This window comes from Pangasianodon hypophthalmus, chromosome 3, assembly GCF_027358585.1.
Source record: "Pangasianodon hypophthalmus isolate fPanHyp1 chromosome 3, fPanHyp1.pri, whole genome shotgun sequence".
Taxonomy (NCBI): domain Eukaryota; kingdom Metazoa; phylum Chordata; class Actinopteri; order Siluriformes; family Pangasiidae; genus Pangasianodon; species Pangasianodon hypophthalmus.
In genome coordinates this window covers 33,169,318-33,181,817 of record NC_069712.1, presented here as the reverse complement: position 1 = coordinate 33,181,817, position 12,500 = coordinate 33,169,318, and the positions used below count along the sequence as shown (strand labels likewise).

Genomic DNA, 12,500 nt, shown 5'->3' with positions numbered 1-12,500 from the left:
GATATGAGATCTTTTCCATCTCTTTCTCTCTCTCTCACACACACACACACACACACACACACACTTCACTACGAGATAGGAGCTGTTACAGTTACACAACTGTCTGATGTGTTTCCTGGGCCTGAGTGGAGGGAGTGTATTCGGCGAGGTGCTCCATTTTTCCCCAGAATGCTCCGAAATTCCTCTGTGTGCTGTGAGAAGTGTCGGGAGCACCACAGCTTCGGAGCAAGGGGGAATTCTCAAGCATCGCCGACGCACTCACACACACGCTGCCGACACTGCACACAAATCATCTCTCATCTTCAGGCGCCACACAGCTTCACACACTTTCAGTGTTATGATCTTCTTCATCCTCGGCCCCAGTCTTCAGTAACTTCACTGATGGAGCGAAGGGAAAATAAATCGCACACGTGGCACGACACGGGATTCTCCTTCCCGCTTCAGTTCCGTCACATAAATCTTTCACTGAAATACACACGTGCTCTGTGTGTGTGTGTGTGTGTGTGTGTATGGAGCATGCCGTGTTCTCGTTCAGAGACGACAGTGTAAACTCAGAGCTCGCTTTCTTTACGTTCTTTGCGTCATAACGGCGAAAAACACGACTGAGAATCACGTCACTGAGGGAGGAGTACGCACACGGCACCACATACAGTACAGCGCTCACGCAGCAAACCCACACACACCTGTGAACACACACCCACACACACAGACACACACACACACATACCTGACATGGTCTTTGAGTCTGTGGGAAACTCTCCTGCGCCCCACACACACACACACACACACACACACACACACACACACACACACACACACACACTCACACACTCACACACACACACACACACACACACACACACACACACTCACACTCACACACTCACACACTCACACAAGGGCTGTTAGATTTCTCAAACAAATGCCTTCAAATTTAAATGATCTAAAATACATAAAATTAGAAATAAAAATAAAATGATATTTAGCCACAATATCGCACGACTCCCGATGAGAGCTGTTTGGAAATGATTAGCTACTTCTGGCAAACTTCTTGTTCATTTTTCATATTTATTTAGAAAATTAAATTAATATTTCATTAGAAAAATAACGAGTTAAAAATAAGCAAAAATACAGAATTGAATTCATGACATGACACTTTCTTCCTACATCAGGTGAAACAAGAGTCATTTACAAAGTTTAGAAAACATGTGTTTTGATAAATTACATAAGAGTTTGGTGGCTACAGAAGCCACGCCTTCTTTAATGTGACTGGCAGATACAAAGGCCACACCTCTTTTACTGACATTAATCTACAGAGGCCACACCTCCTTCACTGAGAATGACCGGTATAGAAGACACACCTCCTTTATTGTGACTGACAGACACAGAGGCCACACCTCCTGAGACTGAGAGGTACAGAGGCCACACCTCCTGAGAGTGAGAGGTACAGAGGCCACACCTCCTGAGAGTGAGAGGTACAGAGGCCACACCTCCTGAGAGTGAGAGGTACAGAGGCCACACCTCCTGAGACTGAGAGGTACAGAGGCCACACCTCCTGAGAGTGAGAGGTACAGAGGCCACACCTCCTGAGACAGAGAGGTACAGAGGCCACACCTCCTGAGACTGAGAGGTACAGAGGCCACACCTCCTGAGAGTGAGAGGTACAGAGGCCACACCTCCTGAGAGTGAGAGGTACAGAGGCCACACCTCCTGAGACTGAGAGGTACAGAGGCCACACCTCCTGAGACAGAGAGGTACAGAGGCCACACCTCCTGAGAGTGAGAGGTACAGAGGCCACACCTCCTGAGACAGAGAGGTACAGAGGCCACACCTCCTGAGAGTGAGAGGTACAGAGGCCACACCTCCTGAGACTGAGAGGTACAGAGGCCACACCTCCTGAGAGTGAGAGGTACAGAGGCCACACCTCCTGACAGTGAGAGGTACAGAGGCCACACCTCCTGAGACTGAGAGGTACAGAGGCCACACCTCCTGAGAGTGAGAGGTACAGAGGCCACACCTCCTGAGACTGAGAGGTACAGAGGCCACACCTCCTGAGACTGAGAGGTACAGAGGCCACACCTCCTGAGAGTGAGAGGTACAGAGGCCACACCTCCTGAGACAGAGAGGTACAGAGGCCACACCTCCTGAGACTGAGAGGTACAGAGGCCACACCTCCTGAGACAGAGAGGTACAGAGGCCACACCTCCTGAGAGTGACAGGTATCTGTACTGTATCTGTATCTGGTCAGGCTGGCTTTAAAATGAGTGACAGGTACAGAGGCCACACCTCCTTTGTTAAGACTGACACAGTGGCCACGCCTCCTTTACTAAGATTGACAGGTTCAGCATCCATACATCATTTATTGAGATTGACACACACAGAGGCGACGCCTCCTTTAATTACTCTGATAGGTTACAATGTAAAATGAATCCATACAAAAATCCATACAGTCAGAACCATTCAACTTTTACACACATAGAACCTGTCTGTTCTGTCTGTGTTTCTGGAAGAACTCTGTGTGTGTGTGTGTGTGTGTGTGTGTGTGTGTGTGTGTGTCACCCTACCAGAGTCGGGGGTGAGGATTGTCCTCTATAAACTGGGAAGCGTCCTCTATCCCCACTTTCTCGATCAGCGCTCTGCTGTCTCTCAGAGAACGGATCTCGAAGTTGATCAGGTAGTCCTTGTTCGGCCGCTCGGGATTCTGGGAGTCACACGCACACACACACACACACACACACACACACACACACACACAGAGAGAGAGAGAGAGAGAGAGAGAGAGAGAGAGAGTCAATGTTCATGATTTATTGAAGCAACTTAATTAAAGGAAAACTCTCCCCTGAACAACCTGCACATTAATCTTTATGATGAACATGTGACCTTCAGCAGCGTCTGAGATGTTGCCTGTTTTCACTTTGGAGAAAGAGAGCGATGCAGAGAGCGATGCAGCGGCGCTTTAGTGTTTCTAACTACCACCTCACATTAAGGATTTAACTGTTTCTGATTTCCGTATCACTGAATACTGTTCCACTGATATATCGTCACACCTCTAATCGCTCATACCTTCATGATTTCATCCAGCAGGACAGACTTGATTTCCAGATCTTCGAAGTTACAGATGAATCCAGATGTTTGAATCGGCTCCTGGGTTAAAAAGCAAAGAGTACAATCATGAAAAAGGAAAGACTCAAGTGTGTGTGTTTCAAACGAATACTGCCTTCACAGTTGACTAAAAAAAATCTGTAGATAAACCCTTCTGAGTTATGAAAGTTCATTTACGTTACGTTTTGCCAAACCACAGAGTGGGCCGACCCAGAGGAGGGATCACCTGGACCCACGATCTATTAATAAACTCAGAGAAATTAAAAAAAAAACTGCTACTTCTACTTCCCTATCTTGTTCTCTTGTTCTCTATTTACTCCCGCCCCCTGTGCTAGGATTGGCTAGTTCTTACGCCCAAGCAGTCCACTGATTGGACAAATGAGAAGCCAGATTTTGTGAATGAACAGTAATCCGTATCAGAAACGCTATTTTCTGATATGATTGAGGAAAAAAAAAGTCTTAATTATTGCTTATGTATGTATCATGATGTCATTATATAGCAAGAAATCTGCTTCTGTTTCTGTCCTGACCTCTGGGTCCAAATTTCTGAAGACGTACATCCTGGTCTTCTCCATCATGGCGAACAGGTCGGGGTTGTCGTTGGCCCACTTCATATCCCACACGTCTTTGCGCTCGAATTTGGACGGGTCTCCGGCCGAGACGCCTTCCTCCGATTCCCCGGACGAGCCGCGCGGATCGATGTCCAAGAACGTCAACACTCCGGTCATGTCGATGATGGCCAAGCGACTGGCGAGAGATTTAAACGGAATATTAAACTGATTAAACTAATTCATATCACAATAAAAAAAATAGCAACTATGCAAATGGACTCATTAGCTCATTAAAACTTTCAGAATATAATCATATTAAAACTTTGAAGGCTCTACTTCTCTGTTAACACTCTAGCTATTTAGTTTTTGTCCTGTTAATGATACATTGTGGTCTACACTGTGAGGCGACACACCTGGAGTTGCAGTTCAGAGAGAGCTGATACGCTCTGCAGCTCAGAGAAAACTTCTGCACCAGGCTGACGTTGGGCAAGAGGTATTTCTGCAAGATCCCTGATTCACGACCCTGTATACACACACACACACACACACACACACACACACACACACACACACACACGCAGACACTTAACATAACATACACCGACTTTAATGGCATCATCACAGCTTCACTTTACTGTTAGTAAAGCCTGTACGTACCACTGTGAGGGTTCTGTCTGATGCTGTGATGCAACAGATCGGATCTCTGGTGGCCTGAAAAAAATATAAACACACACTCACTCATGTAAGACACTCACACACACACACACACACACACACACACTGAACTGTACTATGACTCATATATCTAGTTACATATTACAGTGTAGATATTAAACCTGAGGGAACCAATCAGATTCATGTTTTTCTTCACTGTAATTTCTGAATGTAAAGTGGGCGGGGCTAATCTTGGGTACAGGTTACGTAAGCTTCGCCCTGGCCAATCACAGCGTCTGATGTTGCTCGTTCCTCCCTGACAACATTTATGCAAACTATTTGTTTACATTTCAACGGTCTAGCAGGTGAGTGTGTGTGTGTGTGTGTGTCATGTACTTAGTGTTTGATGGGAATTTTACACTAATCCTTTGACGAGCAGATGAAACTGCATAGGTGTTTATGCGAGTGTGTGTCCCTTTCAGTAGCACATTAGTGATTCTGGCAGTGTGTGTGTGTGTGTCTGTGTGTGTGTAATGGGCACTCACTGTGAAGGCTTTGGCGAAGTCCAGTGCCCCGTCAGCTGTGCCACTCGGAGTGTCATCGATGTGGTAAACCCTGCAGGAGTGTACACGTGTGTGTGTGTGTGTGTGTGTGTGTGTGTGTGTGAGTGTGTGAGAGAGAGAGAGTGAGAGAGAGAGAACAGGGAATTGAGGGAAAGTGGATTTGACACAGATATTATAATATTACACTATTACATCATTACACTGTTCTGAAATTTGTGTGAAATGAAACCGCTAAACACTGCTGACTAGTTAAGAGAGAGAGAGAGAGAGTGAGTGTGTGTGTGTGTGAGAGAGAGAGAGAGAGAGAGAGAGACACACACACACATACACACACAAACACACACAGGCCAGTTTTATTTAAAAAATTTTAATTTAAAAAATGAAGAAGGGCAGGAACTGCTCCGGATCTGAAGCGCACCACCTCGTCTTAGGGCACGGGCGTGTACGGCTGCTTCTGTTGTATTTACTGATGATGTGACAAGCAGCAGGATGTGTTCTGAAGTGTATGGAGCTGTAATATCTGCTCACGATTCAGACAAATGCCTCAAAACTCATCGGACAGAGCCTCACACTGCAGATGGACGATGACCCCAAACATACTAAGAAAGGATTTATTAAGTTCTGCAATGGCCGAGTCAGTCACCTGACCTCAAGCCAGTTAAGCTGCATTTCACTTGCTGAAGACAAAACGCCCCAAGATCAAGCAGGAAGTGAAGACAGCTGCAGTAAAGACCTGGCAGAGCAGCACCAGGGCAGAAACCCAGCGTTTGGTGATGTCTATAGGCTCCAGACCTCAGGCAGTCACTGACTGAATGAGCCCTTTGTGCTCATATTCTTTATTATATATTATAATTTCAACTCCAATATACTGTAGTAGACAGCTACAATAACGATTACTCTGTAAATGTCCATATATTTATAGACCTGACTGTATATATATCAGGTTTCCTCAGTAATGTTACTCTTTAGGCTTATTAGCTAATGATGAGAAGGAACATGATGATCCTAGCTGTGTAAGATGGCTGCCGTGATAACGTTCCGCATCAGCAATTTAAAGTAGGAAGCTTCAGACAGCAAATATATCCTGGCTGAAACTCGTGTAACTTACCTACTGCTGAGTAAGGCTGAGAGAGCAAACACACACACACACACACACACACACAGAGAACAGTGTGTGTGTGTATGTGTGTGTGTGTGTGTGTGGGTGAATCCTCACACAGCACTATGAACTGAGCCCCTGTAGACACCTGCGGTGAGTGAACACACAGTGTCAGTGTGCTGTCAGACAGACAGACAGGCAGACGGACAGACACAAAGGACAGACGGAGCAGAGAAAACAAACACATCATTACGGCTAAGCCAACTCTCAGCTAGCCATATCCTCGACGACCAAAGCGTGGAGCTCCTCGCATTCCTTCACACACCTCAGCTAGACTAAACACAATACACAGCACGTTCTCAGGAACACAGGAGTTGTTCCTTTAAAAAAAAAAAAAAAAAAAAAAAAACTATCCCATCTGACCTTTCACGGCCCTCTTTCCTGGTCTTAGCGACCTGGTTGATCTCCAGAGCTGTGAGCTTCTTGGCCACGCGGTACTGCCAGACGTAGAACGCCTCCTTGGACGCGGCGATGACGTGAGTCTTCGTCATGGTTACAAACAGCGGGTCTGCAAACAGAGTGTGTGTGTGTGCTGTAACACTAGACACCTGTGTAGTACCTGGAGGTCTGGAGGAACGATGACGTCTCAAATCAAACATATGTTGCAGTAAAAAAAAAAAAAGAAAATAATAAGAATCTGTAATATTAAAATCTAAAATATCCAGACTGAAGAATTTGCTCCTAATTTGCGTTCTTCTCTGGATTTCTCCTGCTGCTGAAAGGAGCTTTGTGTCACTCAGTAAACTGTAAATCTTACACTCTGCTTGCGTTTACTATCGTGAGCTCCTAATACACAGGGTTATATTTTCGCTGGATTTTGTACGACAAATGTTAACTATTGTGTACTTAATGTAAAAATACATGAATAATATGTTTGTTAAGTTAACAAGACAAAAAAAACGCAGCTTGTCATGTTACTGAGAAACTACGAAAAGCATAAACCCGTCTGTCCTCCTGAAGATGTCAGAGAACTTAAAGTTACAGCTTTACTTCTGACCTTTACAGAAGCGCTGACACTGGAGACTCCTTCCATAAATGTTACATTTACAGATATCCTCACCATATCAATGATCACACACGTTTTTTAAAAAAGAGAAAAATCTGGTGATGTCCCCAAGTCCCCGTGAATGAGCAGTTACCATAGAAACGATACCGTATTAGAACGAGCGCATTAATATAAACCTGTGATGTGCAGCTGCGCTACTGTATGCAAATCACATTCTGACCAATCAGAATCATGAAAGGTAAAAGTAAATGAAAAACTTTTTGCTAGCCGTCATCAGAAGTTAAAGATCGTGCTAGCTCAGGATCTGTCCTCAGGTAAACTATCAATAGCGATTAATAATAAACGTGGCATAAACAACATTATAAAAATGTCAGAGGTTTGTTGTTTTACATCCCCAGAATGGACCGTAGCTGGTTTCACCTGAAAACGTCATCCAACGGACAGTTTTACTCACCAATGTCGATGTATTTGGAGTCCAGAGGAGTCCCGATGGAGTTACACAACACCAACACATACTGCAGAAATACGAACAGGAACAACAACAGCAGGTTAACTCAGTAGAGTGTGTGTAAAAAAAAACAAACAAACCAAAAAAAAAACAAATATATAAATCAAAAAATATGTAAACTTTATAAATAAAATACAATTTAAAAAAAATAAAATAAAAATTGTGAAAAGTGATTAGGATTGTACACGTAGTCACCCCCGTTGCTGTGAAACCTCTAAACTAGTTGCCATGAAAAGTCACCGCATCATTTCAACCGAGTAAAGCATGGTGGTGGTAGCATCGTGTTTAGCATTACCCTTAGCCACTTGCTTGATTCAGTGATTAATCCCCTCTTTACCCAGTCACTGATTTTTGGTGGATGTCTCTAAGGAGAGTCGCTTTTGTGCCATATTCTTGCACAAAAGCGTCATTTAATGACGCTCCGCAAGACATTCAACAAGTTTGGGATTTTTTTTTTATTTTTTTTTATTACCAAAATCCTGATTGATATTTTTCCAGAACTTTGTCCTGGACTTGTTTTGGTAGCTCCTTGGTCTTCATGATGCTGTTTGTTTAACAAACTCTGGGTTCTTCCAGAAACAGCTGTATCTATACTGAAGACACGTGACTTTAATTACACACCATTAATTGACTCAATTCGACAAATCATGTGACGTCTGATGGTAACCGGTTGCACCAGAACTATATATGTATATATTTAGACATGTGTAAATGGTGTTACTGAGGGAAGCTCTGATCTTAACTTTCACTTGTTAGATAAAAAAATAGCATCGTAGCTCCAGTGCATGCTTTGGAGTGAAAAATAGAGAAAGCTGTTCGTCTTGTTACCGTTGCTGTTGTTGTATCCGGGTCTACATCTTCCTGTTAGTGAATTCCAGTGGAGAAAAACAGAGATAGAGAGACAACCATTATTAACAACACCCTGTATTACTCAGGCGTTTCCTTTAATAATGCTTAAACTACTGATCGTACCAGTGAATAGAAGGAGAATAATTTATAATACGTGCCTGTGGATGAGAATCGTCTGCCTTTGTGGCCAGAATGCAGAAATCTCCACAGGTGGTGACCGACATCAGACTCTTCACGTACTTCACGAACTTCTCGTTGTTCTTCGTGTCCCAGAACACCACGCTGTACTCCATCCTGTCTGGGCGAGTGTATGCATATACCACCGTGTTCAAGCAGTAACCCCACTGCACACACACACACACACACACACACACACACAGACGGAGAGAGAGAGAGAGAGACAGAGAGTGCGACAGAGAGAGAGAGAGAGAGAGAGAGAGAGAGAGAGACTTTATGTCTATATAAAAATGTTCTTGTGCATATTGCACCTGGTGTCATGATTAAAGACGTCATTGGATAAAAATTATGGTGAAGGAGCTTCCTAAAGTTTTCAGAAACAACCCTGGGAAGGAAAGCGCTACAGAGCTGTAATGAAGACCTTAAACCTTCCTGTCAGTATAACTGGTCCTATAGTACGCAGGTGGAACGTTCACGGAACCGCAACTAATCTTCCCCGGCAGGCGAGGAAGGTACGAGAGATGCAAGCAGTCACTCCAGCGACCTTCCTTTCCTCCAGGCTTTCATTTTTATTCTCTGTTTAAATGTGTTTCATTCTTTTCTTTCTTTCTTTCTTTCTTTCTTTCAAATAATGTTCTTTCTTTCTTTCTTGCTATTAATTTTGTTCTCTTTTTCCTTCCTTCCTCCTTTCCTTCGTTTTTATTCTCCACTTAAATGTTTAATTTTTTTCTTTATATTTCTTTGTTCTCTGTCTTTCTTTCTATTAATTCTTTGTTCACTCTTCTTCCTTTCCTCCATTTCCTCCTTTCCTTCATTTTTATTCTGTTTAAATAAGTTTAATTCTTTTGTTTGTTTCTCTTTCTTTCTTTCTGTTAATTCTTTGTTCTTTTTTCTTTCTTTCTTCCTTCCTTCGTTCCATTTTTAATTTTGATTCTCTTTATCTATTTAATTCTGGTTATCTTTCAAATAATTGTCTTTCTTTCTTTTGTTCTTTCTTTCTTTCTTTCTTTCTTTCAACAATCTTTTTCTTTCTCTCTATCTTTCTTTGTTTCTTTCTTTCATTTATTTCTTCCTCTGTCTCTCCATCTTTTTTTAAAACTTTCTTTTTACTTTTTCTACATCTTTCTTTCTTTTACTGTGCGGTTTCTTTTACTGCGCACTGTCATCACACAGCACAGAGACTTTTTCCCGAATTTTCCCTCCATAAAGACATCAGCGTGTGTTTTGCTGAAATAAAGACTCTCTTTATCCATCATTAAAACTCTGCCGGATGACGGAGGAGAATTTTTAAAGCCGAAGCTGCTGATAGTTTCACCTTGTAATCAGGTCTGATGTTGGCAAAGTAAATGTAGGAATCTACGGCCAGGCCGATCCTCAGTCCTCCACCTTCCCATGATACCGCTGTCACCTGTTTCCCGGGAACCTTCAGAGTGCGGAGGTGCTGCACGAGGAACCGGAGGAACGTTATCATCAAGAACAATGATCACGCAGAGACCAGAGTAATAACCTAAACCTCAACATTACATCTAACGTGCAGGAGCTACAACAACAGCTTCCCTTATTTTCTGTTTATTATCTTCACCTCTCCGAACGGTGTGTAGAAATTCAAGACGTTGACATCTTTATCTCCTCCGGGGTTCCTGAGTGATCCGGCTATGGCGAGAACGTTGCCGCTGTGGTTCCACTGGATACTGGCGACGTTCATAAGGGTGTCGATGATCACTGGATCTACACACACACACACACACACACACACAAACACACACACACAGAATGAATGAGGAAAAAAACAGCATTCTTTGCGTATGATCCCAAGAGTGAAGCACGGTGGTGGGAGCATCATCTATGAGGCTGCTTTTCTGCAAACAGTATCGAAGGAATCATGCATGGCTATTAGACGATACGGGAACTCACTGTCGTCGTTCTCGTAGCGCATGACCTGGCAGCGCCCGTTGTCGTAGCAGATGGCGAGGCAGGGGCAGTCAGGCTCGACGTAACCCTCGGTCCCGGCGTACCAGTGGATCCCTGCGATGCTCACAGCCCCAGTCACGTTCATCAGGCAATGCAGGGTCATCTTCATCTACACACAATGCAGAGTATTGGAATTGCTGTCGTATAAGAGCAATGAAACACTTTGGGGTGTGCTGTTATAGGAAAATAATCATTAATTTCAGAGTGGTAACAGTAACTGCTTCATCACACCGGCCCTGTCGCTGATTATTTTATTCAGCGTGTGATTGTGATTAGTGTGGTGTGTACTGACGATGAAGTTGCCCTGGTTGTCGTAGATATGGATCTCTCCGTTGGCCATTCCGAACAGCAGGATCTTGCTATCGGGAGACCAGGCCACGTGGGCCAGCTGGATCCCCTTCAGCTCCTTCCCCCAGATCCTGTTTCCTGCAGAACATCCATACAACCGTTACAAGAACCGGATCAAACTGGAACCAGGGGAACACAGAGGTGTACATGGAGCCAGCATTACGCAAAAATTACCAGCAAAATTACTATTAAAAAAAAAATAATAAACACTTTGGGAATTTCGTTTTGTCTATTGGTCAACAATGCTGTGGCTCGTTAAGTGGGCGTGGCTAAGAGTCATTAAGACCCTCCCACCCTTGAACTTTTCCACCAAACAGCACTGTTCGAGTTAAATTGACTTTTTTTTTTTTTTGGGGGGAATATCAGTGTTTTCCCAAACTCTTTCCCCCTCACCGTCCACTGATCCCACGATAACGGCGCCGTCTTCGTACACGATGCAGATCTTCTCACCATCCGCGTTCCAGCTCATACTCCTCACCACTGACTTATTCCTGTTATTAATCATCTCCTCGTACCAGGAGCCTGTTCAGCACACAGCACACAGGAGTGTTAATGATGTCACTGTGATCACTAAGCAGTGATTATTTTCTGATTGAAGTGTATTATTCCTCTTATACCACAGCGATTTACCAACAATTACGATTTTTTTTTATTTATTAAAAGAACAACACATGAAGAAGAACAAATAAAGAAGTTAAGTTTCCTAGAAGTTTGGAATAAAAGAGTAAACAAATGAAGCCAACAAAAAGTAAACAAATCAAAGGAAAGAAGCAGCGAACGAACAAATGAAGAGACAAACATAAGGGTCAAGAGTCACAGACACTGAATGAGCTGTTGCTATGGAAACGATAACGTATTAGAACGAGAGCATTAATATGATTTACTGTGATTTACTGATTTACTGTCAGAGAAAATTAATCACCACCTTCTGACCAATCACAATCCAGAATAAAAATATCCTTTATTTGAGGTTTATTGCTATTAGGACCTGTTACACCACATCGTTTTATAATAATCGCGTATGAAATTTATTAAATATTCAAAGCTGGTACAAGTGATAGATGAACGCATTTTAAACATCTTCTAACGGGTTCAGTCTGGTTTATTCTTTGTGTAAAGGAAAATAAGGCCCGTGTCCCACCCTTATAGAGCATCCAGACTATGATGAGGCCGTTCTGGTCGCTGGTGGTCAGTTTCTGGTACTGCTCGTTCCAGGTTACTACCTGCACTGCACCTGTAAACAACACAACACTTTAAATAAACAAAAAACAAACTAACAAACAAAATCCAATTTGCATAAATGCATTGTAAACTGTTACACAGTTGCTTCAACTAACTACATAACTTCGTTTTTAAATGAATGATTTTGTAAAGTAGCCAGAGTGTGGAGTATCTACAAATATAAGTTAGTAAGAATTACATTATCATTTTCAAACCTTGGTGGGCGTGGCTTAATATCATGGGTTTTGTACTAGTTGCTAATTTGCAAGTGGATTACTAATGATGAATGGGTTACTTACAATAAATATGGCCTTGGCAATCAGCCAATCGGCTTTCAGCAAGCATGTGATAGTGTTAGCATTCAGCTAACGTCACAAAATATGAACAGTTC

The 12,500-nt window shown here is 43.0% G+C and overlaps 1 protein-coding gene across 1 annotated transcript in view; it reads right to left on the bottom strand.

Annotated features, from left to right (window-relative positions):
- The window catches only part of wdr35 (WD repeat domain 35), a 25,421-nt gene that overhangs the window by 9,550 nt on the left and 3,371 nt on the right, over nucleotides 1-12,500 (bottom strand). The window contains exons 4-19 of the mRNA XM_053232959.1: nucleotides 12,030-12,122; nucleotides 11,282-11,410; nucleotides 10,833-10,966; nucleotides 10,484-10,649; nucleotides 10,152-10,297; nucleotides 9,885-10,010; nucleotides 8,547-8,736; nucleotides 8,372-8,400; nucleotides 7,490-7,550; nucleotides 6,393-6,537; nucleotides 4,853-4,922; nucleotides 4,311-4,364; nucleotides 4,067-4,176; nucleotides 3,633-3,849; nucleotides 3,064-3,144; nucleotides 2,565-2,701 (exon numbers count right to left, since the gene is read on the bottom strand). Of these exons, the coding sequence (XP_053088934.1) occupies nucleotides 2,565-2,701; nucleotides 3,064-3,144; nucleotides 3,633-3,849; nucleotides 4,067-4,176; nucleotides 4,311-4,364; nucleotides 4,853-4,922; nucleotides 6,393-6,537; nucleotides 7,490-7,550; nucleotides 8,372-8,400; nucleotides 8,547-8,736; nucleotides 9,885-10,010; nucleotides 10,152-10,297; nucleotides 10,484-10,649; nucleotides 10,833-10,966; nucleotides 11,282-11,410; nucleotides 12,030-12,122 (1,888 nt within the window). The remainder of the gene's footprint in view (nucleotides 1-2,564; nucleotides 2,702-3,063; nucleotides 3,145-3,632; nucleotides 3,850-4,066; nucleotides 4,177-4,310; nucleotides 4,365-4,852; nucleotides 4,923-6,392; nucleotides 6,538-7,489; nucleotides 7,551-8,371; nucleotides 8,401-8,546; nucleotides 8,737-9,884; nucleotides 10,011-10,151; nucleotides 10,298-10,483; nucleotides 10,650-10,832; nucleotides 10,967-11,281; nucleotides 11,411-12,029; nucleotides 12,123-12,500) is intronic.